The 26,574-nt window shown below is 53.3% G+C and overlaps 1 protein-coding gene and 1 long non-coding RNA gene across 4 annotated transcripts in view; one reads left to right on the forward strand and one right to left on the reverse strand.

Annotated features, from left to right (window-relative positions):
• Positions 1-10,432: 10,432 nt before the first annotated feature.
• On the reverse strand, positions 10,433-13,558 carry LOC116961417. Of its 2 annotated transcripts, XR_006164906.1 has the most exons (3): positions 13,511-13,558; positions 12,386-12,642; positions 10,433-11,371 (listed from the first exon to the last, which is right to left on the reverse strand). It is a non-coding gene; the product is annotated as an uncharacterized LOC116961417 (long non-coding RNA). The 2 variants fall into 2 exon arrangements; XR_006164905.1 differs by lacking the exon at positions 13,511-13,558 and having other exon boundaries at positions 12,386-13,154.
• Positions 13,559-13,780: 222 nt separating this feature from the next.
• STK32C (serine/threonine kinase 32C) overlaps positions 13,781-26,574 on the forward strand; it is an 89,974-nt gene continuing 77,180 nt past the window's right edge. The window contains exons 1-2 of one of the 2 annotated variants that reach the window (XM_042789988.1): positions 13,781-13,819; positions 13,868-14,028. In XM_042789988.1, coding sequence (XP_042645922.1) covers positions 13,944-14,028 — 85 coding nt within the window. In that variant the 5' untranslated portion in view covers positions 13,781-13,819; positions 13,868-13,943. Of the gene's footprint in view, positions 13,820-13,859; positions 14,029-26,574 lie in introns of those variants that run through there. The other variant, XM_042789984.1, reaches the window with a different exon arrangement.

The raw sequence follows: 26,574 nt of genomic DNA on the forward strand, positions 1-26,574 counted from the left end.
TTGTCAGCAAGCCTGGAATACCGACTCAGTAATTCAAACTAGATGGGATGAAGGCAAGTCACGAGCTGAAAAAAAAAAAACAACCTGACAATGTATTTTGGGAAGAGAACACAGACAAAGCAAGTTCCTTTTTTATGCCATTAGCTTGCAGAGTATCCACAGTGCTATGTATTCTGTGTACGATATGAAACACTGAAATTGTTTTTTTTTTTATATATAGACACACTTATAACAAGGATACAATTTATTGTAATACATGTTTGAAGGCAAGTAAAAAAAAAAAAAATACCACTGATGGGCCCTTGGAGCCCTTGGCACCCTCAGGGGCACCGCAGCCCCCCCCGAAGAGCAACCCCCCGGCTCCCTGGCCCGCGCCGTGCCGCTCTTCTTTGTGCTACAAACCCACGCCAAGAAAAACCCCATTCTGTGCTGCAGGCTTCCCTTCCTCCCCGGAGCGGAGCTCCCGCTGCCTGGAAGGGCCGGGCAGCATCTCCAGCCCGAACAGTTAATTACAGGCTCTGTCACTGCTCAGCGGGCGAGCAGAAATACCCACCCGCGGGATCCTCGCCCCACGCTCACGCTGCGCCGGGCTCCCTCGCCTCGCTGCTGGCAGGCGCCCCCATCAGCCTCACAGGCGCCGATTCCTCTGCTTCACTCGGGGGATGCTTTTAAAAAGCACTTTTTCCCCCGTTTCCCCTTGTGACTACTTACCTGCTTGCCCTCCAGGGCCCACGCCCACCACACCCCGCACCCCAATTCAGCGGCTTCCTGCTCAGGTTTCCCTGTTTGGGGAGCTCACAGGGTGGGTGCATCCAGTGTAAAAGGCTTGGAAAGAAAAAAGCCTTGGAAAGGCCTCCAGGCCCCCCGAGAAAACCCTCCCGGCAGCACAGCCCCGTCGGCTCACTGCGCTGTGCATGAAAATATCTCACAGGGTTACGCTTCATAGCAATTTAAGATTCATTCGTGGTGTGAGGTAGAGCAAAGGGTAAATTTTAGCAGCACTTAATGGTCGGTCGATTTCAAGATTAACAAAGTGATTTAGCAAAATATGTTACGATTAAAATAACAACTTGATTACACGTTCAAGAATGACAAGATTCACACTAGCTTGCTACAAAGCATTCTAAATCAAAATATATATAAGTATGTATGTAAACACACAAAACATGCGCATCAACAGAGCAGAAATATTCGGATATCCAGCAAAATATGCAGACATCCACACTTGTGGAGGCAAATGGGCGTATTTAAGCTCATAGAGAGGCAGAGGCAGGTGGAAGAGGCCAGCCTGCAGCTGCAATTTCCCTCTTCCCGAGTTTGCGGCAAACACTCACAACGCGCCAGCATTTCTCGGAAGCGATAACGGAGCGTGCAGGGGTCTGAGCTCGCCCTGGCCGCCCGTCGGCTTTGTGAGCCGATGACCCTCAAGCGCCGAGGAGCCTGAGCCCGAGAGGCACCCCAGCCCGGGGGGGCCGGTCACAGCCCGCGGCCATCCGGGACAGCTCAGGGGGTCCCCATTAGGGCCGGTATTTATAGGGTCTGAGATAATTGACTTTCATCAGGTACTTTTCCGCTTCAGCCCAACTCGGAATATTCTGGTACTTTCTACCAGCTGCGCAGACCCAGAACTTGGAGACCTTGGAGTTCTGGTATGGCACCTGTCGGGCCACAACCACGTACGGGTGCGCTGGGCTGTCAGGAAGAATTGATGGTTCCCACTGTTCTTTAAGCAGTAGGAGAGGGGGGCGGGAACCGGGGGGGGCTCAGGGGGCACCTCAACACTCCGGTCCCCCGCCCTTCCCAAGCCCCTCGAGTTGGCACGTGGTCCGTTCCCAAGCAGGGGGCAGGGGCACGGGAGCAGTGCCTTCGCGCTCGGGTTCCCCTCCCTCCCCTGCTCATCCTGGCTGCCAGGCGAGCCGGGGGGAATCGCCCCCAGCCCCGAGCCCGGGGGGGTGAAGAGCACAAAGACTCATCAGGGCTTGCCCTGGTCCGAAATAAAGTGTGCTCTTGGTCAGCACGATGGTAGAAATCCATTACTGAGACATGATTACTTAATCTTACAAATCCAAATCATTATGTTCCCAGTGACCTGAACAAGTTTGATCACTAGCACTTTTTTTTTTTTTTCTGATTTATACCATGCTTATTAAACTAAATGAGAAAACAAAGCTATTTTATGGTATTCCTTCAGCTATTTCCTTACAGAAGCTTTTTTTTTTTTTTTCCTGGAAGTGAAGCTGACACATTTTATTAGAGTCTGTAACCTCTAATGCACATTGCACTCCATAGGAAAGAATATCTCACTAACTAAGAACTATCCCGTGGCAAAATACACAGCCTTGGCAATATTATTTGAGGCAAACAGGTAAACTTGTCGGATCCTGTGCCTACACCGTGTCATTTGTAGCAAGTACAGCTGGAGGCTGGAATGTCTCAAACCGACAGAGGTCCTGCAATAGCACAGAGCTTTGATTCCATTAAATTTAGAATTGTTCTCACCTTGGCTCACTCGAACAATCCCCTGGTTGAGGAACTCCCGACCTCCAAAGACTATCCAGACAGGAGCCCGTCTTGTAGTAGAGCATGTTGAACCTTGAAAACTTCCATTTTGTAGGAAATCTCTGAATTCTGAAAGAAGAAACTGTTGTCCTGCAGTGACCTACAATATGGACATTTTCATGTGAACGGTGGGCTTAAATGTGTAACTAAACAGGCCTAAATCTTCATGTTTGTTTTGTTACAGGACCACAAGCTTCTGAAAAATACAGCATTACCTGGGCTGAATAAGAAGAAACACCTGCTACTCAGCTTGAATGCATCTCCACTTTGAAAAAAACAGATTCTACTAATTAGGCTATTACTGCTGATTAAGAAAGAACAGGTATGACTAGTAATTTTATTATGCCTTTCCTGGAAGAGATTTTCTTTGAGGCTACTTAGGTGCTTAAGCCCTAATTATGAGCAATAGTTATAAACCAGAGGGCAAAATTTATGAAAATTAAAACCAGATCAATGGCAAAGCTGTACTGAAAGAAGTATTGCTTTACATTTCTTTATGCAAAAACCAAAAGATATCTTAGGATAATTTTATTTAACATTAATTGAGAAAATACATTAGTATTGAGCATCATTCCATTAATTAAAGAGGGGGTTATTTCAGGTAGTTTTGATCTCAGCATCCTGTTTAGAATTTTTGTAGCACAATAGTAATGGAGAAACGTTTTCAGGGAAAGAAAGTGAATCCAGAAAGATACCCAACTTAGGTAAATCAACTTAAAACAGGATTTTTAAAATTCCTTTTTCAAATCTAGTTATCCAGTTTGGCCTGCTCACTGAAGCTTGAGTTCTCTGTGCAGCATTAGCACAGTAGCATAACACCATTTCTTTGACGCGACAGTATCTAGGAAGATTTTTATATTAACGAGGAGGCAAAAAGAAATAATCGATCAAAAGTCAATAAATATATCCCTCAATAGGCTTATTTGACCTCTGGCAAGCCAGAGCCACGAGCTGCAGTTGCAAAGCAAGAGCCCGTGTGCGTACGTCACTGCACACACCGCGCTCAGGTTGCTCACCGCGCTTTCAGGTTGCTGAGCTGCCCGGGAGTTTTACACTAAAGGCTTACCCTCCCGCGTCTGAGCTCCTTGGGCCATCCAGTTCCAACATGCTACGAACTCCTTTGCAAACACGGTCACAACAACAGGAGGATCATTAAAATTGGCATGCGAAATGGCGAACAAGTAACACTCTGTGTGGATTGTTTCTGATCTTGGGAGATAACCGAGGGCTCCAGCTTTTGGCATTGGGAGTTCCCTCCTAGAAGGAAAATCCACACAGGGATTGAACGCGCGAAGAAAAAACTGTGCAACTGCTGTGCAGAGAGAAATAGCCCAAGGGCAGGCTGCAGGAACAGCCTTGTCCAGACCTGACGGGATCTCGACCCGGCACATCGAGACACAGTCAGGTCTCCATCTGAAACAGCCATCCTAGCGATAGCGTTTCACAGAGGAGGGATGTCAGAACAAAGAGGAACAGTGATGGCCAAGAGCTTGCACGGGTTTGCTGAAGACCTGCATTTGTATCCTTTGACAAACACAGAATCTATTTGGGCACCAAAAGAAGAATTTCTCACAGGTGTCAGGACGTGGTTTTAAATCCTTCAGCTGCAGCGACACTACTATATTTTACGATGGACCAGAGCGATCGCCAGATTATCTCCAAAGGTGCACAGCTCTCTACTTTCGGGCTCAGCTGTTTCGCTGAGCAAGAACGGAAGTTTCATGGGTTTTGTCCAATTTAAAAGAGAAAAAAAATCTTGCCGTTCAAGCGCACTAGACCCTGAGAAGACCACCCTTGGGCGCCGATCTCCTGTCAGGACCCAAGCTGTTGAGTTTTCATACAGAGGGCTCAAAATCCACCATCGCGGGGTGGACAGGGAACCGCAGCCCTCCTTCCGACCTCGCCCTGGTTCCAAAGGCGCTGCGCCCCAAGCGCGCCGCTGCCGGCGGAGCAGCCACGGGAGCGTGGCAGCCAGCTGCGCCCCACAGCCCAGCGAGGGCCCGGGCGCGCTGCCCCCCGCCTGCCCCAGCGCCTGCCCCAGCGCCTGCCCCAGTGCCTGCCCCAGCCCCTGCCCCAGCGCCTGCCCCAGAGCCTGCCCCAGAGCCTGCCCCAGCACCTGCCCCAGAGCCTGCCCCAGCGCCTGCCCCAGCGCCTGCCCCAGCGCCTGCCCCAGCGCCTGCCCCAGAGCCTGCCCCAGCACCTGCCCCAGAGCCGGCCCCAGCGCCTGCCCCAGAGCCGGCCCCAGCGCCGGCCCCAGAGCCTGCCCCAGCGCCTGCCCCAGAGCCTGCCCCAGCGCCTGCCCCAGAGCCTGCCCCAGAGCCTGCCCCAGAGCCGGCCCCAGCGCCTGCCCCAGCGCCTGCCCCAGAGCCGGCCCCAGAGCCTGCCCCAGAGCCTGCCCCAGTGCCTGCCCCAGAGCCGGCCCCAGAGCCTGCCCCAGCGCCTGCCCCAGAGCCTGCCCCAGTGCCTGCCCCAGTGCCTGCCCCAGAGCCTGCCCCAGAGCCGGCCCCAGCGCCTGCCCCAGCGCCTGCCCCAGAGCCAGCCCCAGAGCCTGCCCCAGCGCCTGCCCCAGAGCCTGCCCCAGAGCCTGCCCCAGCGCCTGCCCCAGAGCCAGCCCCAGAGCCTGCCCCAGCGCCTGCCCCAGAGCCTGCCCCAGAGCCTGCCCCAGCGCCTGCCCCAGCGCCGGCCCCAGAGCCGGCCCCAGCGCCTGCCCCAGAGCCTGCCCCAGCGCCTGCCCCAGCGCCTGCCCCACAGCCTCCTACACCCACGGGGGGACAGCGACCCGTGGCGGGGTCCTCGCGCAGGGGAGCTGCTCGGCGACGGACTCCACGGATATCGCCCCGCCTGGCACAGCCGCCAGGGACAACCGAGCTTCCGAGAGGGGCAGTCAGCTTCCCTGCCCAGCTCCCTGCTCGGGTGGGCAGGCATCCACGTTGCACAAGTTTTACTCACATTTACCTTCAGATAATTCAAGAAGCAAAGTTTTTCCTCAACTTTCTGAAGTAAGAGTCACTAAATAATACAAGAAATGTCATTGCTTTTTATGTAAAACTAGTCTCTATAGCTTTATATAGATTTTTTTTAATACTCCCATAAGTGAAAGAACTAGATGACTAAGTTCTGAGCATGCATCTTGTTAAAATATAGTAGCATATGTTCTTAATTTCTTACCACAACGTTCGGTTAACCTACATAAATAACATAAGCAGAAAAGTGAACAGATATGTAAATGAAAGGAAAAAACAAACAAACAAACAAAAACAAAACAAAACAAAACAAAACAACAAAAAAAAAAGGAGGCAGAAATCACCAAAAATTCAAAGGGCTCAACTGTTCATAATAGTACCAGAAATAAAACCACTCTTTCACAGGATTAGGCAAGAGGAAGCATTGCAGCATACAGAAAGTTAAGCAAGACACATATTTTTACACTGCTGAAGGCCAAAGCAAACCAAGCAACTGAACTAGCACGCACTCACCCCAGCGGCTCGGGAGGGAGGCAGGGAGGCACCTTTCCCACCCCAGGGGCTCGAGCACGGCTGGGGGAAGCCACGGCCCCCCCACGGCCCCCCCACGGCCCCCCCACGGCCCCGGTCCCCCCCAGCTGCCAGCCGGGCCCTGCAGCGAGAGCCGTACCCCCTTCCCTACCCACCCCGAGGAGCTTTTAGATCCAAGGCTGCCCGGCAGCCCCGGGCGCCTGCCGGCGCTCACCGCGGCCACCGCGGGTGGAGGGGTCACTGGTTATCGGCGGTGCTCTTAGGAGAGTGTGAAACAGCTGGGGCAGAGCGATTGCTATTAGCGCCTTTAAAAATAGAGCTGGCGCTGTTTACAGAAGCACTAGCGATAGGAAAATACGTGAAGTTTCTCCCTTTTGTAACGTTTATTGAAAGAATTATGTGCTCTTTTAGAGGAGCTTTTAAAAATAAACGTAAGCTTTTCTCTGTAGGCTTTCTTCTTGATGAAGAAGGCATGTGAATTTTAAGAATCACAGTAATATTCCTTTCATCATCTTAAACATGTTGTAATTATAGCCATTATATTCAGTAAAGGGCTTTTAACGGGAATGTAATATTATGGTATATTGCCCCCCTTGTTTCTATGCCTAAATTAAGAGTGTCTTGTTATATTTGCCTCCTCTGCAGTTTTATGATAATCGGTAGCATTTTTGTTTGGAAACCATTTTCACCAGCTCACCGAGAGCAGATAACCCTAAAGAATGTTAATGCTACTTCAGGCAGTTCTATTTTTATTTACACAGGTTTTATTCAGGATAACTTCACTGATACCAGGGAACTTGATCCTGATCCACGGTGATGAAAGAAGAAAACGGTCAGGGTTCCACGCGACCGGTAAAAAGACAGAAAGGGAACCGTAAGTAATAGCTACCAGTAGAGTATAGCATAAAGAGGTGAGCTGCAGGGCCCGTAATGCTTAGTTGAAGTGTGAGATTAACAAAAAAAAAGTTGAAATATTGTCTTCAGTTTCCCTCATGCTAATTTTGACGTGATATAAAACATACAGCTCACGATGCTTGGGAATGAGAATGATCAGTTATTCCTCAAAGCATACTCATTCACGTGCAGAACTGTGGTGTTTGAGAGCAATTAGATTAAATAATACCTGATACAAATCCTTTGGTTAAAAGAACGATCCTAAAATTTCCTAAAGAATTGATCTGGCCTGTCCTAGATTAGATCAGGTATCACGTCCCCCAGGTAAATGAATGCATGTTGGCTTCGCCTGTTGAACGTCACTGCGATTTTGGTAGGACCCAGTGTAGGTGGTACTGGCTGTATGAAAACCTGGTGAGTTTGGGCCAGCGTATGTAATTCTGTGAAGTCAGAGACGGTTTAATGGCCGGTGACATTAAAGAAAACTCCGGCCTCTCGGAATCTGTGAGGAAGGAGAAAATACGCAGAAGTAAACACAGATGGGAAAAGACAAGCTCTTCCAAACGTAAGCGTGGCTGCTCTGCCTTTTGAACGTCTCCGCTCACACCCGGGTGAAAGTCACTCAAGCCTCACCCTCCCGGGGCTGCCGCGGGGCTGCCACGTGGCACCTACCCGGGGGCTAGCCGGGGCTCACGTGCGCTTCGTCCCGCTGGTCTTCCACCGTCGCACGCCTCCCGGCGCAGTGCGCACGTGGATGCGCTCCAGGTCTGGATCCGCTTCCAGAGGCGGAGCAGGATGGGGCCCCGTGTGGCGCGCAGGCTGCGCGCTGGCACCAGCGGGCTGCCAGCAGCCGGGGCGGAGGGCTCGAGGGACACGCTCCCGGCCACAGCAGCCCTGGTTTGCCCAAGGTTTCCCTCCCGCTTCCCCCAGAAAGAAGAGAACCGCCCGGCAGCTTTTCTCTCTTTTCGGATTGAAGAAAATCATTAGATCTGTTGTATATTAACCGTTTCCAGGGACAAACAGACATGAACATAGTATCCCCAGGACTTTCAGTAGTGAAGTGCCTGTCTCTTAGTAAAATACAAAATGCAGTAAGAAGAATGGAAACCAGAGGAGGAAAAATAATTAAAAAAAAAAAAAAAAAGACTAATGAATTCTTAGTGGTTTCAAGAACAGTCTGTTCCCAATAACCTCTTTGGTCACCCAGCTTGCACATTTCTCTCTTAGATGTGAGATAGAGTTATACCCAAAGATGTCTTGAAGAATAAATTATCGTAAAAGTCAGCTTTTAATTAAACTTCCTCATTTCAAAACCAAAGTGGATCTCGGTTTCCCTGGAGACCAGGATATGTAAGAAGGCAGAGCTTTCTCTCTGTTTCCCTCTCCTATGGTGGACCACTGTAGAGCAGCTTATGTATCTTACTTTTTTCTCCTGCAGGGTTAGCATCCATTACTGAATGGACGTTTTCACGAGGGGACTGTAATTGTGTCGCTGGTGGCTCACCTACTCTCCACGCACAGTTGTTCACTGCGGGGATCAGCATCTTCCACTGCACGTTAGCTGCAGAGGCTTTGAGTAGGGGTACCGGGCATGAGTGCCCACTGCACAGAAGGGGAACCCAGTCTTCAAGTTTTAGAAACAAAAAATGAATCCAGTTCTGGTACAGAGATAACGCAGACCCACCCGCTTGAACCTCCAGCACAGCTGCACTGCGGGTGAGAGCAAACACTGTGGTCTGACAGAAGGGCCACATTTAATATTTTTGGCACTAATTCTGCACCACTGTAGTTGACTGTGCACGGGCAGCCGCGACGCAGCGTCCCCTGGTCCCCAGGCTGATCCGAGGTGGTGAGCTTGTCACCCTTCTCCCAGTTTCTGTTGGTGCAGCGACAGCAACAGAGCTCCATCGGAATTGCTCAACAGGAGATGGAGAGTTAGAGATCTAAATAAATTGGAATTTATTTGTAATGGTGTTAAAATATCGAGAATGGCAAAGCTTATATAACACCATTTGTGCTAAATATTTGCAAACTAATTGCAAATTTCACTTTTCCTAATGAAGTGAGCAGCTGTGGCTGTTTTGCCCAAAGGAAGGACCACCACGACAAGATTTAGAGCCTGTTTATCAAACACCATGTTTAATGGCAGTGTTGTTTTTCTCCTCCTTTTCTTCCATACATCCTCCCAAGTCCGTGCTCATATGTCTGTATTTTCCTCTCCAACACATTCTCCTTTCATCATTCAGATGTTGTCAGATGTGACTTAAGATCACAAGCAAAAATACTGGTTTTCAAACTGGAACATCACAAACAATTTAGATAATCAAAACATAATTTCTGGGGAGAAAATACAGCCCAACACCGTTGTTAGTGGCCCAGATTCTTTCCCGTGCCACAGAAGTCAGGAGGAACTTTTCTAAACTCTTTTCCTCTTATCTCTTGGTTCTATCATCTTTGTTGGTGGCAGTTCAAAAGGCACCAGCATGGCACAACAGTCTCCAAATACCAGGTTTGGTATTTAGAGCAAGAATATCCTCTCCCAAATCAAGTCAGGGGGCAAAAATCAGGTGAATTTACACCTGACAAAATCTGTCCAATTCAATTAATGATAGACCTCACCCAGTTTTCTATTCAAGGTAACATTTTCGCTGACAATTTCAGTATTATAATTCAGATGGAAACGGGGCTTAGGTTTCAAACACGGGCACCCGCTTCCCATAGAACCCCAGGAAGTCAGTGGCTCTCGTGCTGAGTACTGAGCACAGGACCAGACTCCCGGTAGCAGTCGGGGCAGCTCCTTCTGTTCCACTCTGAGTAGAGAAAACCCTCTGGAATTATGGAATGGATTCAGATACCTGATAGCTCTTCCCTTATAAAACGAGATTAAAATTCTGATTGTCTTGGCTATGCAATAGATGGGCGTCGCGAACAGGCAGACCTCATCAAGATGATAGCATCTTTGATGACAGCAAGATGATAATTTTCTTGGGATTTGTTACGTGTTTGTTAGGACGTGTATGTACGCCTACGGTTGACTTTCTAGAAAGCAGGAGTAAACAAGAGGATGTAGTTTTGCTTAGCCTGCATTACCATCAAGAATTTTCAGCAGCACTTAGCCAGTAGTGCTGTGAATAGAACTAAAAAAAAAAAAAAAACAAACAACCAAACAAAAACCAACTTACAAGGTCTTTTATCTGCCTCCTGTTCAACTTATCTTTGTGAAGGTAAAACTACTTACTACATTTCTAATGAAGCAAAAGTTAAACAAAGCCCCATGCTGCACCCTCCTCCATTTTGCAGCTAAAGGAACCAAAAAATGTCATGAAATGAAGCTCTCCTCTGGTATTAGGACAATCACCTCCTTATTTCCCACTCTTTTTTCCTACAGTACATCTTGCAAACTTCTCGGAAAAAGACTACGATTCTATGCTATGGATTTGATTGTCCACATATTAGTGGAGAATGAGAGAGAAATGACAACTGAATGGCAGACAGACTGAAGCTGTTTAATGGCATCTTTCACGCTTTTCCTACAGAATGTAAAGGCGAGAGAAAGGAAGGAGTGAAAGCTGATAGCTCAGAGATTTGCAGTATATTTGAAAACAAAGCTATCCCTAAACAAAGCAAAAATTACTGCCTTGTATAAAAGCGTTCTGTCTTTTGAGAGTGATTCTTTCTGATTTCTCAAAGAAATATTCTTTAAGAACTATTCTTTGCCTTTGGAAAACTGTTCTTAAATTACACCCTTCAATTGTAATCCTTTTACAACTTCCAGGCTCTTTTAAATAATGACTAACTCCTAGCAAATTTTCTGTAAGGAGTACAATAGCGAATATATCCATTTCAAAACATGCTCTGAAAGAAAACAGTATCAATTTTAAATTAAAACTTAGGAAGCAGCATCTCAGAAATTATGAAAGTAATTACTGATGGTGCAACAGATACAATCTAATGGCTGAAGAGCTGTCACTCGCCTTGACATTTCTGATGTGGTCTGATAACATTGTAAGTTATTTCTGAGAAATGCATTTAATTAGACATTCTATGAGACATTTCAGTTCAACAAGCCATAAAAACCGGTGTCACAAGCATGTTACAGCTCAGCATTCTGCAAAGGCTGTAGTGACTCGGGATGAATTCTTTTACTGAGGAGCTCTGCAGCAATCCTGAGTTTCACCACCGACAGAAGAGCAGGAACTCTCTAGAGCTAGCGAGACACAGACACTGATTATTTAGGCGATGTGGCTTTTCCATGACGTCGTGCTGCACGGAACAAAAATGCAGCATAAGGCTCCTTGTCAGAGCTCGCCCCCCGATTGCGTTATCGGTTCATACAGCAGACTGGCACGCTCGCATCCTTCGCTACTGGTGTGACGGCAGGCTGTTCGCCATGCGGCTGCGGGACACGCTTTTGTCCTGATTACCTGAAAGTAAAGTCACAGGCCCAGTACTTTATGGAGGAAAATAAGGATCACAGAATCGCAGGCTGGTTGGGGTTGACAGGGCCCTCAAAGCCCCCCCAGTGCCACCCCCTGCCCCGGGCAGGGCCCCCTTCCCCCAGCCCAGGGGGCTCCCAGCCCCGTCCAACCTGGCCTTGAACCCTTCCAGGGAGGGGGCAGCCACAGCTGCTCTGGGCACCCTGGGCCAGCGCCTCACCCCCCAAACAGGGAACAATTTCTGCCTTAGAGCTCATCTAAATCTACCCTCAGTTTTTAAACCCGTCCCCCCTCATTCTACCCCCACCCCCTGACCCAGAGTCCCCCCCCACCTCTCCTGCCCCCCCTTTAAGCCCTGGGAGGCCACTCTCAGGGTCCCCCCGGAGCCTTCTCTTCTCCAGGCTGAACCCCCCCAACTCTCTCAGCCCGGCCCCCCAGGGGAGCTGCTCCAGCCCCCCCAGCATCTCCGTGGCCTCCTCTGGCCCCGCTCGAGCAGCTCCGTGTCCTTCTGCTGTTGGGGGCCCCCGAGCTGGCCCCAGCACTGCAGGGGGGTCTCCCCAAAGCGGAGCAGAGGGGGACAATCCCTTCCCCTTGACCTGCTGCCCACCCTGCTCTTGAGCCAGCCTGGGATCATCTGGATGTGCCTCTGGGAAAAGGAGGCATCAGAGTTACTGTTTTAAGGCTCTGAAGCAAGTCTCGGAGGCTTCGCCCGGTCGCGGGAGGGACTCGGCAGCGCGGTGGCAGCAGCACATCTGGCTCTGGGCCTCTGCTTCTCCTCGGGGCTGCCCCCGTGTGCCCCTCCCCGGCTGCCAGGGAGCCCAGCACCCGTGGGTCCCCGAGCTCTCCTCCACGCAGGGAGGTTATCGGCAGCGACCGGCCCACGCCGAGCATCGCCTGCTGCGGGCTGCACCGGCCCAGCAGCGGGGCCGGGCGGCCGCCACCACCTTTATCGCATGCTGAAGAAACCCGGGGATCTCAGCATGCACCTGCCTCAGGGCTCACCTTCTACCTGGGGAAAAGATGGGGGTTCGGGCACCAATTATTTTTCCAGCTTTTGTTTGGTTTCTTGCATTGCACCCACTGCGGCGATCAGTGAGAACCAGCATTTCAGGCCTAAACTCCCAACCTCAGGCTTGTTTTTCTTCTCTGTATTGAAACTTCCCATGTAACATCTTCAGTCACAGTGCAATAACCATCTCCACAGCGGGGAGCTTCTGAAACGCTGTGGAATCGCTATACATCGACTTCCCAGCTACCCGCTAATTTAAATCAAGTCCTTATTTTATTACAATAGTTGAATAAAAATCAATGCAGCTGTCTTTACAGTAGTAAGGTTAAAAGTCAGCAGCGAGTACTAGTGCCTAATTTAAGATGAGCTATTTGTGCTTTCACAAATAACAACCGAACGCCGGTAAAAGGCTTGGCCATAATATAATCTGATTGCCTTTCATACTGGTTGCGATGTTTATGTATGAGTTTAAAAATAACTAAACTGTGCGAGATGGCTGCTGGCGCCGGCACTGCCGGGGCCGGGGAACCTCTCGGGGCTCAGCAGGGAGCCGCGGGGAGCTGCCGTGCCGTGACCCACCCCACGGTCGCGTCCCGGGGCACGGCCCCCGCGGGGGACCCGGAGCTGGGGGGGCGCGGAGCGGAGCAGGGGCCGGCCCTCCCCGCAGCCCCTCCGCCGGGCGGCAGGGCCGGGAGGGACCGGCTACCGGGGCTCCCCGCTCCCCGGGACACCCCCACTCCCAGGGCTTCCCGTTCCCCGGACCCCCCCGCTCCCCCGACCCCCCGCTTCCCGGACCCCGCTCCCTGCATCCCTCGCTCCCACGGCTCCCCCCGCTCCCCGGACCCCCCGCCCCCCGCTCCCACGGCTCCCCCCGCTCCCCGGACCCCCCGCCCCCCCGCTCCCCGGACCCCCCGCCCCCCCGCTCCCACGGCTCCCCCCGCTCCCCGGACCCCCCGCCCCCCCGCTCCCCGGACCCCCCGCCCCCCCCGCTCCCACGGCTCCCCCCGCTCCCCGGACCCCCCGCCCCTCCGTTCCCACGGCTCCCCCCTCTCCCCTCGCTCCCCAGATCCCGCTCCCACGGCTCCCCCCGCTCCCCCCCCCCCCCCCCCCCCCCGCACCTCCGGTTGCCGCCGCTGCCCCTCCCGCTGCCGCCGGGGGCGCTGCGCTGCGCTGGGCTGGGGGGGGGGGGGGCGCGGCCCGGCCCGGCCCTCCCCCGCGCCCGCCCCCCGCTCCCCGCCGCTCCGCCCCGGCCCCGGCCCCGGCCCCGGCCCCGGCCCCGCTCCGCGCCCGCCCCCCGCCCCCCGCCCCGCCCCGCCCCGGCCCCGCTGCGGCAGCCGCCGCGGGCAGGAGGAGGTCGGAGGCGGCGGCGCCGGGCGCTGCCATGCGGGCGGGCGGCGGGTGAGGGCGGCGGCGCCCGGTCCCGGTCCCGGACCCGGTCCCGGTCTCGGTCCCGGTCCCGGTCCCGGTCCCGCCCGCGGTCCCGGTCCCGCCCGCGGGAGCCGCCGGGCCGGCGGGGAGCGGCGCGCAGGGCATGCCATCCACCTCGCCCCGATGTTTCACTGGGGCAAGTGGAAGAAGAGGATGGGAGCGAGCGCCTCCTCCTCCAAGAGACCCGTCTTCGACGAGCGGGAGGACGGTGAGTGCGGGCCGGGATGCCCCGGGCCGGGATGCCCCGGGCCGCGATGCCCCGGGCCGGGATGCCCCGGGCCGCGATGCCCCGGGCCGCGCTGCCCCGCACCTGTTGAGCCCCGCTCCGCTCCGCTCCGCTCCGCGGGTCCCACCGCGTCCCACCCGCGGCGGGGGCAGCGGGGCCGAGCCCCCGGTGCGGGGCTGCCGGCCCGGTGTTACGTCCCCGCGGGGACCGCGGAGCCCCCCCCCCCCACCTCCCCGGCAGCCCCGCGGAAACAGGGCGGTGCGATACCGGGTAACCGAGAAGCGGGCGGGGAGGGGACAGTTCAGCGATGGAGCTTCAATCTGTGCGAGGAAGCCTCAGCTTTTAAGAAGGGAAGATCAAGTGCAGCTGGCCATCAAACTTCTGAAAACTACTTGCCGTTGGAAAACGCTGCTTTGTTTTATTTCTCCCCAAATGTGAGCTTTTTATAGAGATGCGCCGTGAAATACCACAGAGGCGTTAGACTTCTAAGGTGCAGGGTGAAATTTCAGAGGAGCAAAGGAAGGAGACTTTGTGAGTGGAGGAAGACTCGGGAGAGGCGTCAGGGCAGCAGGCGGGGTGCTGGATACCCCAGCGGGCAGAGAGCTGGCCCTGGGGCCCCAACCCAGAGCTGGCAACACCCCCCCACCCCCCCCCACGCTGGGGCTGCTGGAATTCTGCACTGGATAAACCTGGAGTGAGATAAACACGTTAATTTGAGCCCTCGGAGCATGGCGATGGTCTAGCTTAGGTGAGCGGTGGCTCTGCGGGCGTCCTCTGGGTGAGGGCGATCCAACCTGCGACTGTCTGTGCTGCTCCCACAGCTGAAGGGGTGTTAAATCAGGGGAACTTTTACTGGAGAAGGAGCTAGTTGGTATCACCACGTATATATTAGCAACTCGGAGTATAACATTGGATTGTTAACCCTTGCATCGCTCGTTGCAGAAGTGTAGAGAAAGCATCAGTTAGGACGACACCTCGCTGCCCAAGGGCCGTGCCGTGCTGTGACTGAACCGTGCAGCAAAATTGCTGTGGGAAGGGACTGCAAAATCCACCCAGCCCCCCCCCGCCCCTTTATACTGATGGGGTGTGTGAGGCGGGGGGGCTGTGGCTGCTGGGTGTGTGCCGCTCCCGCGGGCTCTACCAGAATTTTGTGCTCAAAGTGGAAAATGTGTTTCATCTTGGCTGTGGTGGGTCAGCAGGAACAGGAAGTGAGCCAAGTGAAAACGCTTAAATTGGAGGCTTTGCTACATAATTGGGAGAGCATTTAATTCTGTACTGAGCCCGTATGCAGCCAATATAGGGAAATTGAGCTTTGCAGGTAAATGACCATTGGCAGAAACCTGGTAACATCTCATAACATCTTTTCAAGTGGTGCTTCTGCAATAGCTGGGACTTATTAGGACGTTACTTTACTAATATTGCCTGCTTTTTTTCATCATTGCTTGTTAGTGTGTGCTCAGAGTAATTACAGTGTTGTTCTGGTGAACTCATATTTACTGGCACGGCATGGTTGCTATGGAGATCTCTTAAGACATTCCGATAACTTCCTTACATAAAGAAGCCAGTTAATACTTTGGCCTTGTGTGTGACCTAATGTGGAAGAATTACTAGTGATGACAATTTAAGGTGAAATAAATTTAAAAAGAAAAAAAAGGAAAAAGATAGGTTTGTATATGAAATTTTACCCATAGGTGGATCCCAGTGATGGATATACAAGAATGAGCCTGACTGTCTAAATCCAATGGTTAATCCCTTTTAATTACGTTGGGGTGTATATAAATAGAAGGTTAACATTTATTCTACTGAGTAGTAACACAAGGCCCAGTATTTACCGACAGATAAATAAACTCCAAGCGTGTAGATTTCTGAGGCAAACAAACCCTTACAGTCCTCTTGCCTGACTTCTAGGGACTGGTTTCTGGACTTTGCTGAATTGCTGCCTTTGCTGAATTAGTGGTGTGGCTAAGCCAGAGCGTGGTGGGTTTCCTGGGGGTGGGCAGTAATGTGTGGGCTCTCGGTGTAAAACGCCCGGCCCCGGAGGATTATCCGCTATTAACCTCACAGTTAGAAATCGCCCTTTCTCTCGGTCTGCGTCAGTCCAGCCCCAGCTTCCTGCTGTCGGATCCCACCTTGATAAACCCGAGGAGTTTCTGTTGTCACGCCTGTGTCGGTGTAGCAGCCGGCTGGGTCCGCGGCCGCCCGGCATCCTCGTCGCTGGGATGTGTGGGTTGAGCTCTCCGAGTCCGTGACCCCAGGGTAAACCTCGCATTCCCGAGTCTGTCCTGTGGACCTTCTCCCAGCCCTCCCCGTTATTTTCAGCGTCGTTCCTGCTGGTGCTGGGGCTGAGCTCGGTGCTTTGGCCGGGTCGAGCCCAGGGTGCAGCCCGCATCCTCATCCCCGGCCGTGCGGAGCCCAGGGAGCGGCTGTCCCGCTCCCTCCTCGCTGCCCCGCCGGGGTGCCGCGTCCCCCTTCCCCCGGCTCGGGTGACTTCCCATGGCTGCAGAGCCGGGTGCAGGCCAAGAGTGACCGGCCCTTTGGGCTTCACCTGAGCGGCGGTGGGGGGGACCGTGCATGCTGCTGACACCCCTCAGGTACCGTGCCTGGCTCCAGCGTGCACAGCTTGCCGATTCGTCTGTGCGCGTGCCGCCTTTGAGACGTCGCGGAGTTGGGATCCAACTAGCAGAAAAGCTGACTTTGAAAGGAGAGTGCCTGCGCCTTTCGCCTGCGCTTCCCGAAGGCCCTGGTACGCCAGGGATCGGTTCCCCTCGCTTGGCGAGCGTCGGCTTCAGCTGCTTCCACTGACACAGAAAACTTGGCGTGTTCAGCAGCTGCTGCACAGGCATCGGCCGGGTGCGAGCTCCAGCCCGTCCAGCTGGGGATGCTGCCTACTGATGCCTTTTTGGGGAGGGATGTTGTCTCTGAACAGACAATGTTAATGAATGGGGGAGAAGAAGAAAGAAAAAAAAAAAAAAAAAAAAAGTCAGGCAAAAGATAAAAGATTGTAAAAAGGAGGGAAGAAGAGTGTATGGCAAAGGAATAGAAGGGTTGCAAGGTTGAGCACTCTGAGTTAGTGTGCTGGGGTAAGGTGGCCCCAGTAAGCTGAAGGGGATCGTAGCGGGCTGGTAGATTTATCATTATCACCATGTGCTGTTTTCCATCGGGAAAAATAGGCCTTTGTCTGTAACGGCTTTTTAAGGTTTCTTATTTATACCCGTAAGAACCTTTCAAAAGCTTCTTACCTGGTCAGTGAATGTGTTCTCCGGCAGCGAGGAGGGGCCCGGTGCGGGCGCCAGCAGCAGGCCACGGGGCACGGCAGTCGCAAGGCTTGTTTTTCACGTGGGCAGAAAGTATTTTCCGTTGCCATTCTGGGAAATGGCCGAGCGAGTTTTATTGACACTCCTCCCTTTTTTAATATTTTATTTTCTATACTAAGTGGGGGGAAACCCTATCGTTGTAAAGCCAACAGGAATGCTTTATATTTAAAAATACATTTTATTTAAAAGTATATTTAAATATTGAAAAAAAAAAAAACCAACCCACCATTTAGCAGAGTTGCTAGAACTTGGGAAACAGGGCTGAGTAATAGGAAATACAAGGCATTCTTACACTTAGTGCTATTAGCGTTGCTCACAGTTGTGTTATGTGAAAGAGGGGGAAAAACACATCATGATGTATCTTTATATGCAGTTATACCTAAAGAGGAATTTCAAGAGTGCGTTTTGGTTGTGGCTTCTCCGGAATCAAAGTGGCTTACTAAAAAAGTGTATGTAAATATACATGAGAATATGTAAAGCCATCTGCTGCTTTCTGCTGAGCTGTTCCTTCCTTCTCTTACACCAAGGTGAGTGGTCCGAGGGCTTTCTGCCTGTTTCCTGACACGGAATTAGATTTCCAGCTGATGTACAAGGTTTTAATGCTGCAGCCCAGTTACTTTCATTGTGATTTTTGCCTTGATCACTTCTTTACCCATCCTTTATTTGACTCTCGCTGCCAGAGTGCAGATGGCTTTTTGTAAGGGGGTCAAGTCCAGTCTCCTGGGTTTATCCTAGTTGCATCAAAATCAAATTTTTTCAAAGCAGTTCCCAGTTTTACAGCCCTCAGGTACAGCTCGTGGAGTAGGGCAGTGCGACTCGCAGGAGTGTGTCCTCAGGGTTAGCCTTTGGGTCAGGTGAAATGGCCGTGGGCAGTTGTGTTTCCCCTCTCAGGGAACGATCTCTGAAATTCCTTGGCTCAGGGAGGCACCGGACGGGAGTTTAGGGGAGCAAACCCCCCCCCCCACTGCGGGGGCAGCCGGCAGCGTTCAGGAGGGCGAGGGGTGCCGGGGAGGAGGGGAGCCCCGTCCTGGGAGGGTGCAGAGCTTTGGGGTGGTGGGTGGGTGCGTGCCCCCTCCTCGCCCGGGGCCGGGCTGGCTCCAGGGGCCGTGGGGCACCGTCCTGTGCGCAGGCAGCGACACCCACGCGGGGGGGGGGGGGGGGGCCCGCGGGGCTGAAACTTATCAAAGAGCCACTCTGCGAATGCCCGCTGCGAGCTTCCAAGCTGAGAAATACCGCTCCGTATAAAATGTGTTTCTGCGGTAAAACAAGAAAACTGCTGCCTGTCTCGGTGATGCTTTCCTGGCCGCGCGGTTCGCTGAGGTGCCCGCCCCAGCTGTAGGGCTGTGCTGGGCCCGGGGGGGCTCCTGACGCCCGAGCAGCGCTGGAAGGACAGACCCTGCTCTGCCTCCCCACCAGCCTCTTCCTCGCGGGGCTGGCGGGAGGCTGGGGAGCCTCGGCAGCTGCGTGGCACGGTGCCTGTCCCCATGGAAACGGGCGAGAAGCTGCAAAACCTGGGGGAACGTGCTTAAAATAATCCCCATTTTAATTTCAAACGGTGAGTTGGCAGGCTGTAGGGTTACAGGCGCACCGGAGCGTGCATCCCTCCTGCCTCGCCCTGGCGAGCGAGCACGGGAGCGCTTCATTCCTGGATTGATGCACAGAGAGTGAGCCGTGCGTGCCGGTGCCAAACCTGCCTCTTGCTCCATCCTGCAGCCACCCTCTGCTGAGCCTGCACCCGCTGGGTGCTGGGTGCCTCCAGCTGAGGCTCCGGGGAGGACTCTCAGACCCAGGTCTCATCATCAGCTTGCATCGCTTTCGAGTCAAGAGTTCAGTCACTGCAGATTGGCAAGCTGTTTGCATCCTCCTTTTACTTCCTATTTTCCGATCCGATGGGAGCAAGATGTCCAGCATTCTCCACGGCGCCAGGCGTTAGCTTTTCAGATCAGGGTTCTCCCTCATAAGTGTTTGTTCTGGGGATGGGACCCGGGAAGCAAGGACGTGCTGCCAGACTGTTGGAGCGATGGGGACGTGGAGGGGATGGGGGGGGGGGGCAAAGCCTGGCCCTGTCATGCGTCCCTTACCTCTGCGGCGACCCAAACCCCTGCGACCAGGTCTGGGGACATCCCAGGAGAGGAGCCCTGGGAGACGGGGCAGTCCCAGCCCTGACCCAGGGGCCAGGGGAAGCTTCTCTCCCTCTCCCAAGGTGATAAGTGTCATAAATCCCGTGCGGCGTGGCCTGGCTGGGTCCCCTGGTCCCTGGAGCTGCCATGCAACATCGTCCCTGCCCCAGCTCCTTCTGCCGGTGCTGCTTCTCCCACCCGGCTTCATCATCTCGAAAACACTGCCCTTTTGATTGGAAAACCATGGGCTGATGGTCAGTAAGGAGGTTATAAAATCTCGAATCCTGTATATTTATGGTCAGGTACAGATGTGTTAAGGTTCCACGCTCTGCAAACTACTTACTAAAGTAATCGCTGATCAGATTGCAAGGCAAACTTTTTTCATAGCCTGACTCTTACGTGGCTGTGGGTTGTGAGCACAGATGCTTTTCCCTGTTATTTAAAAACAAGAGAAAAAAGCCTTTATGTATTGTCAAAGTGGTAGCTAAGTAAGTAAGTGGGGGGAGGAGGGAGTGGGAATTACAAGGGGGTGTCAGAAAAGCTGTGTTTAGTATTGTCAGCAGTGCTTTGTTTTTGCTTTAAATCTTGCTTCCCCCGGATCCGTGGCTTTTTGTGTGTGCTTTGCCCAGAGCCAACCTCTTGCCACACACTCTCTGCCCCCCAGCCTCCCCAGCAGAGCCTATGCTCCTTGTGCAGGCTAAAGATTGAAAACTTCGCCGTTTTCAGTGTGTCACGTAATGCAGAAATAGATTAAAATCCAGAGAACTCGGCAATTGCAAGTCATGAAGGTGTGTGGTAATATGTACGACGTTTGGGTTACTGGCTCTCTATCTCCTTCAGAAATAATGGAGAACTTTGCCGTCACTCACCACACTGAAGGCCACGGTCAATAGTGCTGAAAGAAATCTGAAGAAAAGCCGTTCTGGATTGTGCTGGTGAAGGGGGACAAAATGTCTCCCTTTGAGCACTGAAAATTGCAGTTATGGAAAACCATTGCTATTGCTCACCTAAGACTGTGATTTATCTTTCGCTTGTGTTGGTTTAAGAACATCCATTTAAATCTTCTCACTTACAACTATTCACAAAACTAAGCTGCCTTTCATAGAGAGAACTTAGTATGCATAAAGATTGGAGATTTCACGTTTCCAGCGTTTCGTTATGTATCTTGTTCTTTCGCATCCCTGTAGGGTTTCCTTTGCCGGTTCCTGATTTACAAGTTCCCGGGTAGCGGAGGTGCCGACGGGGCCGAGCGGCTCTGGATGGGGATTCGCATCCTCCCTCCTGCAGGAACAGCCCAGGCGTCTTCTGGCGGGGAGGGAGGAAAGGTCCTGCGAGGCCTCGGGGGGCTGGTGCGCCCGTGGGAGGTCTGGAGGGAGGAGATGCGGGTAAAACAAACCCTGAGGGCAGCTGAGGCTGCTTGCATGAGGCTTAGGGAAGAAAAAAATTAACAAACCCAACTGCAGTTCCTGGAACGCCTGACTGATAGGGAGGGAAAAGGGTGATCAAGAAGTTGTTACTGGAAACGCAGCTCGAGTAAAAGGTTAAACCGAATAAATACTTGGTCTATTCTGTGAAGGCCCCAGTCCTCACATTCGGTTCGAAACGGGCTTTCTGTGCATTTGGAATAACATGCAGGAGCACGCTGCTTGGCATCCGGGCGCCTTGCTGGCGCGGTGAGCTGCCCAGCCCTGCTGGGGCGACGGCTCCGCGGAACCGGGGGTACCCGGTCGCCCGCAGGCACCAGCCCCGGCAGCGCTGGCGGCGAAGGCACAAGACCATCCCGTGCTGTGCCTGGCAGGGTCAGCACGTCTCACCTGACCAGTGGGACCTTCCTGGAGACGGAAGGCGTTGCTCTTCTTGCGGGTTGGTCCTTTTTCTCCTACGAGCCTCGGGCTCGGGGGCGTCAGCAGGTTAAAAAGCTGCAGCTGGATCTGCTCTCGCCTCGGCCGGAGGAGGGCTGTGGAGCGCGGTGCACTCTCACAGGCCCATGCAGTTGGGGGGATAACGTGTTTCCTTTCAAATATCACTTTCTTTCTTGTGGGAATGCCTGAAATTGAGTGTGGTGGGTAACATTTGCACCGAACAAAGATGCTCGCTTGCTCGCTTGCGGCAGTGTTCCTCTGGCCCCGGGTCAGGCCTTGGGCTTTCCGCTCGCCGTCTCCACGACCGAGTCTCCGTGAGCGTGGCCTGCCTGGGCGCACTCGGGCAGGGGACGTCGCTGAGCCTGGCGTTCACGGTCAGCCTGGGAGGTGTAAAATCAGGTACGGCTTTTCCCATTCTTTTCCGCAGACCTGCTCTCTGGCCGCAGTTCCAGGCGCTTTGTCGCTCAGCGGTCCCCGCAGCGTTTCGTCGCTGCGGTTTTTCTTAACGGGCGGTTTCTACCGCCTTACCCCAGGATCCCGTAGCCAGGCACCTACGGGAATCACGAATAGCAACTTTCTGTCGTGTGGCCTGGCGGCGAGTTCTGGAGAGGTGACACGGGGCGCGGTGGCCGCGGCAGGGGGACGGCGGGTGGAGTGTCCGCGAGGTGCCGCGGGGAGAGCAGCGACGGCAAACCCCTGCTGGGCACTCCTCTCCCCAAGCCAAGAGAGGCGGGCGAGCTGCTGAGCTTCCCCTAGCAAGAGAAGATAAATGTCAGTGTCCTCTTCCCTTCTCCCGCTGTTCTTCAGGAATTAAATTGCTTTAGGTGACAGTTATGGAAAATTAAAAGTGCTTAGGATGTGTGGGAACAGACGGCTCCGAACACTGCTAAGCGGTGAGATATGACAGTGTGTGAATGTTGATGTGCTAATTTACATCTAGTCTGTTGTTCAGGGTCTTTTCCAGTACCTGGCTGTAGTGAAGAGATGCAGGCACCGACTGATGTTCTGAACTCGGCCGCTTGCTGATTTGACTGTGCACACCGAATCTTTATAGGCTGATGGTTAGCCGTGCTGTGTAATTAAATTGAACAGCAATGTAATGTATTTGCAGCTCAGCTGACAGTTCTGGAAGCTGATAATTTTCATTTATTACTCCAAAAAATACACTTGTTTAGTTCTAGTGGCACCAGCAGAGAGCTGGTGGGCTTCTGAGGCTGATGGTGCTCTGCGTAGCGTTCAGGTTAACTTGCAAAAGGCTGTTCCAACACAGAAGGTTACTTTCTGGTCCAAGGTTTTCCTTTCATTCCAGCCTAGCTGTCTGAAGAGATAAGTGATCTTTTATATTAGACGGTTACAGCGTACTGGAGCACTGGAGAAAGTGCACCGAGTAGCTCTGAAGCTAAGTGGAGAGGGTAAGAGTAAAGTTGTAGAAGCGCGGCACTGTACATCCTGGCACAATGCTTCAGGTCTCCCATTTCTGTATGGTCTGTACAAGGGAAAATACTGCTGTCTTTGCTCAGAAAAGAATAGTTCTATCTTCCTTCGTTTCAGGTTAACTCCCTGACCAGAAAAACACCCCCCACCCTCCAACAAACAGACAAACAACCCAAATAAAATCCACAACTAAACAAAAGTTGGCATCGCTGCTTCAAATACTGGTGTATGATTTATGTCCTGTGAATTTAGAGGGATTACCTGGTGGCAACAAAAGGCCATCACATACATGTATTACATAAATACATATATGTATACGTATTTCAGATACCCAGGACAGGAAAAAAAAGAAGGGAACAGGGGAACTCAGTAGCAACTGGGAAGAAACTTCCATTGAAAGGAGACTATTGTGGTATTTAGGAACTTAACAGCCAAGACACTTGCTAGCATTGGCATTTAATGTTATTGGTGTATAGGCAGGATATTCTGTATAAGGGCGTGTGGGGAAGTACTTACTTAGGTCCGCTTCTGTGGCCACTTGAAGACTTCCCGTGTGCTTTTAGTTCTAGTGCCTGAATGTACTGCAAAGGGCAGAAGGAAGGGGTTTGGCTTGGACTGAAGCTCAGGGTCCTCATCCGAGCAAGCAGTTCTCGGTGGGGATTAGGTAAAACACTTAGGGATGTGCAGACTGCAATGAATGTTAATTACAGTTATCCAAAACATGGAGTAAATTATATAGCTGGGAATTCCACTGCGGCAGACGTTGGTCAGTCACCCAGGACCATCAGATCAGGCAAGAGCCTTCCAAATCTGTTTTCCCCCGGCGGCACGAGTGGCACGGTACGTGTCCACAGCTCAGCAGCCTCTGGGTGTTGGGTGAAACACATTCTCCTTTTCCCCACAAGTGGCTTTTTACTGGCAGTGCCATTTCTGCACCGCTCCAGCAGGCTGTGCCTGCTGCAGCCCTCCCTCCCGCCGGCTCTGCAGCCTCGGCTGCCCCAGGCCGTCGGCAGATCAATGCGCTCTCACCGTCACTGGTGGTGGCTGGACACATCACCTCGATGACTCAGGGCGTTTTTATTGTCAGAAGGATATTACATCTCTTCTGTAAGACCTTTTTTTTTTTTTTTAAAAAAAACTGTGGTATGTAGCATGCTCAAGTGCCTTGTAAAACAAATAGCATATAATGCACCAGGAAGCTATATACTGCACATTTGCTTTATATTGTACTGGTTCCCCACTCTTAATGGAATCTGGCAGACAGGAGCAGAAAGTAGGAAACACAGAAAATGATATACATTAGACTCGGATTGTTTGCACTGTAGGAAAACTTGCTTTATGCTTTACAGAAAATAAGGCTGAAGCCTAGTCCCAAATAATTTGCACTTTAAAGGCTCGATGCCGCATGCTGTAATCACATGAATAATTCATACGCATTCAAGCAGTCCCCAGAATTTCATATGCAAGCCTGGCTCTAGATTTGCTCAGAGCTCTGAAGTGCCATCGATCAGTGGCTCCTCCGGCACAGGAGGCAGCTTGCTGGCCGTGTGTCCCGGGCCGGGCTGGGAGCCGCTGCCGCCGTCCTCGCTCGGGCAGCCTGGCCGGTCTCTCCGGCAGTGTCCGGAGCTCGGCGGCTCGAGCACCTCTGGGGGCTGACCTCGACGCGCTTTCGTTTGCTTTCATCCACCGTTGCACCTTTAGCCAGTAACGAACGCTACCGGGACAGTCAGCGTGGGCTTGAGCCGTTGCTGTGGGCTCGGCACGCTGTTCCCCACATGGCGAGTGATGCCTGTTCAAGAAGTGAACCCGTGTTGTGGGAAGAGCCGCAGCTAAAGCAGCGCGCGGTGGGCAGTACCCGGGAGCCGGCGGGCAGGCGCTGCCTTGGGTTCCCTCCCCCGGTGTGCGGGTGTGCTTGGCTCACTGCCCCCCCCGGCTCACTGCTGGGATCTTCGGAGTGACCGGGGAGCCCCGCGGTTTAGGCACAGCTCTACGGACGACGCAGGCGGGAGGTCCGGGGCAGAGCTGGTGGGCAAAGAGGTGCTGACGGCGTCACCGCCCTGCTCTGCTCGGGCACCCCGGCCGGCTGCAGCTCTGCCTTCCAGCACCTGCTTCGTGGGCGCGACCCGCTGGCCAGCTGGGAGCTGCCCAAAGTTGTCACTCGCTGCTGGCGTGCCAACGTATCAGGATTTTGTGACAGTCCCTCAGTAACACCTTAAAAAAACCAGTGTCGTCAGCTCTGGTGTGGTATGTGCAGCACGGGGCGGGCGCGCGGTGCTGGGGGCACTCGCAGCCACCGCTCGTTCTGTTCGGTTGGTTTTTATTGCGTGTTAAATGCCACAGCAGGAAAATTGCAAGCAGGTGTCAAAACAAGCGCAGTTGCGACGAGGCGAACTCAGGGATTGATTAATGAGTATTTTCAGCGTGTTGTATATTTTTCTACATGGCTTTCTGATATAAAGATCAATGTGTGAAATTATTTAAAAAAACAACAGGTTTATTTTAACTAGAAAAATTGCTTCTGTTTGTCCAAACGTTGAGTAGCATCAACAGACAATTCAGCCTCTGATTGCCCCTCAACGCTGCTTTGGAAATAATTTTAGTTAGTGTTTCCTCTGGCCTTGGTTTGGATTTTTCTATGCGCTCAGTTTGGCATCTCCAAAGGTACCCCCGCCTCTCCCCCTCCTCTCTCTGGGAGGCTCTGTCCTCCTCCTCCTCCTCCTCCTCCTCCTCCTCCTCCTCCTCCTCCTCCCTGTGGCGAGGTGGGACTTTTCCATTGCCAGCTCTGCACTTACTCTCACGGAGCCTGCACGGGGGTTTATTGCCGGGGGGTAAACCAGCGCGGGTGAGGGCGGGCGGTGGGGGTGGGATGCAGAGCGTCCGTGCCCGGGTACCAGCACCCCGAGCTGCTGTGCCGCGCCGTGCGAGGAGGGGGCTCTCCCGAGGGTCCCCTCCGCCCCCCACGCACACAGCGCTGCGGTGAGTGACGGGGTGAGGGCTGCACCCCCCCCCGGTGCCCCCTGGGGTACCCCCCCCCCCGGTGCCCCCTGGGGTACCCCCCCCCCGGTGCCCCCTGGGGTACCCCCCCCCCGTGCCCCCTGGGGTACCCCCCCCCCCGGTGCCCCCTGGGGTACCCCCCCCCCCGGTGCCCCCTGGGGTACCCCCCCCCGGTGCCCCCTGGGGTACCCCCCCCCCCGGTGCCCCCTGGGGTACCCCCCCGTGCCACAGCCGGAGGGGACCGTGATGCCCTCCACGCTGCCTGCCGCTGCAGGAGAGGCGGGTTCCCTCTTCCTCGCGTTTAAAGCCGTTTTCAGGAGATGTTGTCGTTCCAGAGCGAGTTGGTTCATAACCGTGTTCAAGAGAATTTCTTCTCACAGAGATCAGATGTCTGCTTTCCCCCGAGAAGTTAAACTTGGTGAATAAATGTGTTTGACACCCCCACTGTCTGTGAATTTGGGTCTGCTCTCTCGTTGTTGAGTTGAAATGAACCCTGAGGGGTTGTGGCCGTCCATCCCGCACTGCTGCGGGTGCTGGGTGGGCAGGCTCAGTCCCCGCGATGCTCAGCTCGCTCAGATGCGTCGGTGTGGTCCGTCCACTGAGTCAATCTGTTTTGGCACCTCCAAAATAAAGAACAGATTTGTTGTTGACTTCAGGAAACACCGAAGGGGATCACCGTTCCTACCTGGAGTCAAGCCTACCCTGGCAAAAATACCTTCAACTATTCATGAATCTCTTGTGGCTCTTTTTTTTTTTTTTTTTTTTCCCATTCCAGATTTATCTGCATCGCAAGCATGTGTGACT

This window comes from Tyto alba, unplaced genomic scaffold, assembly GCF_018691265.1.
Source record: "Tyto alba isolate M040663 unplaced genomic scaffold, T.alba_DEE_v4.0 Super-Scaffold_1, whole genome shotgun sequence".
In the NCBI taxonomy this organism is placed as follows: Eukaryota; Metazoa; Chordata; class Aves; order Strigiformes; family Tytonidae; genus Tyto; species Tyto alba.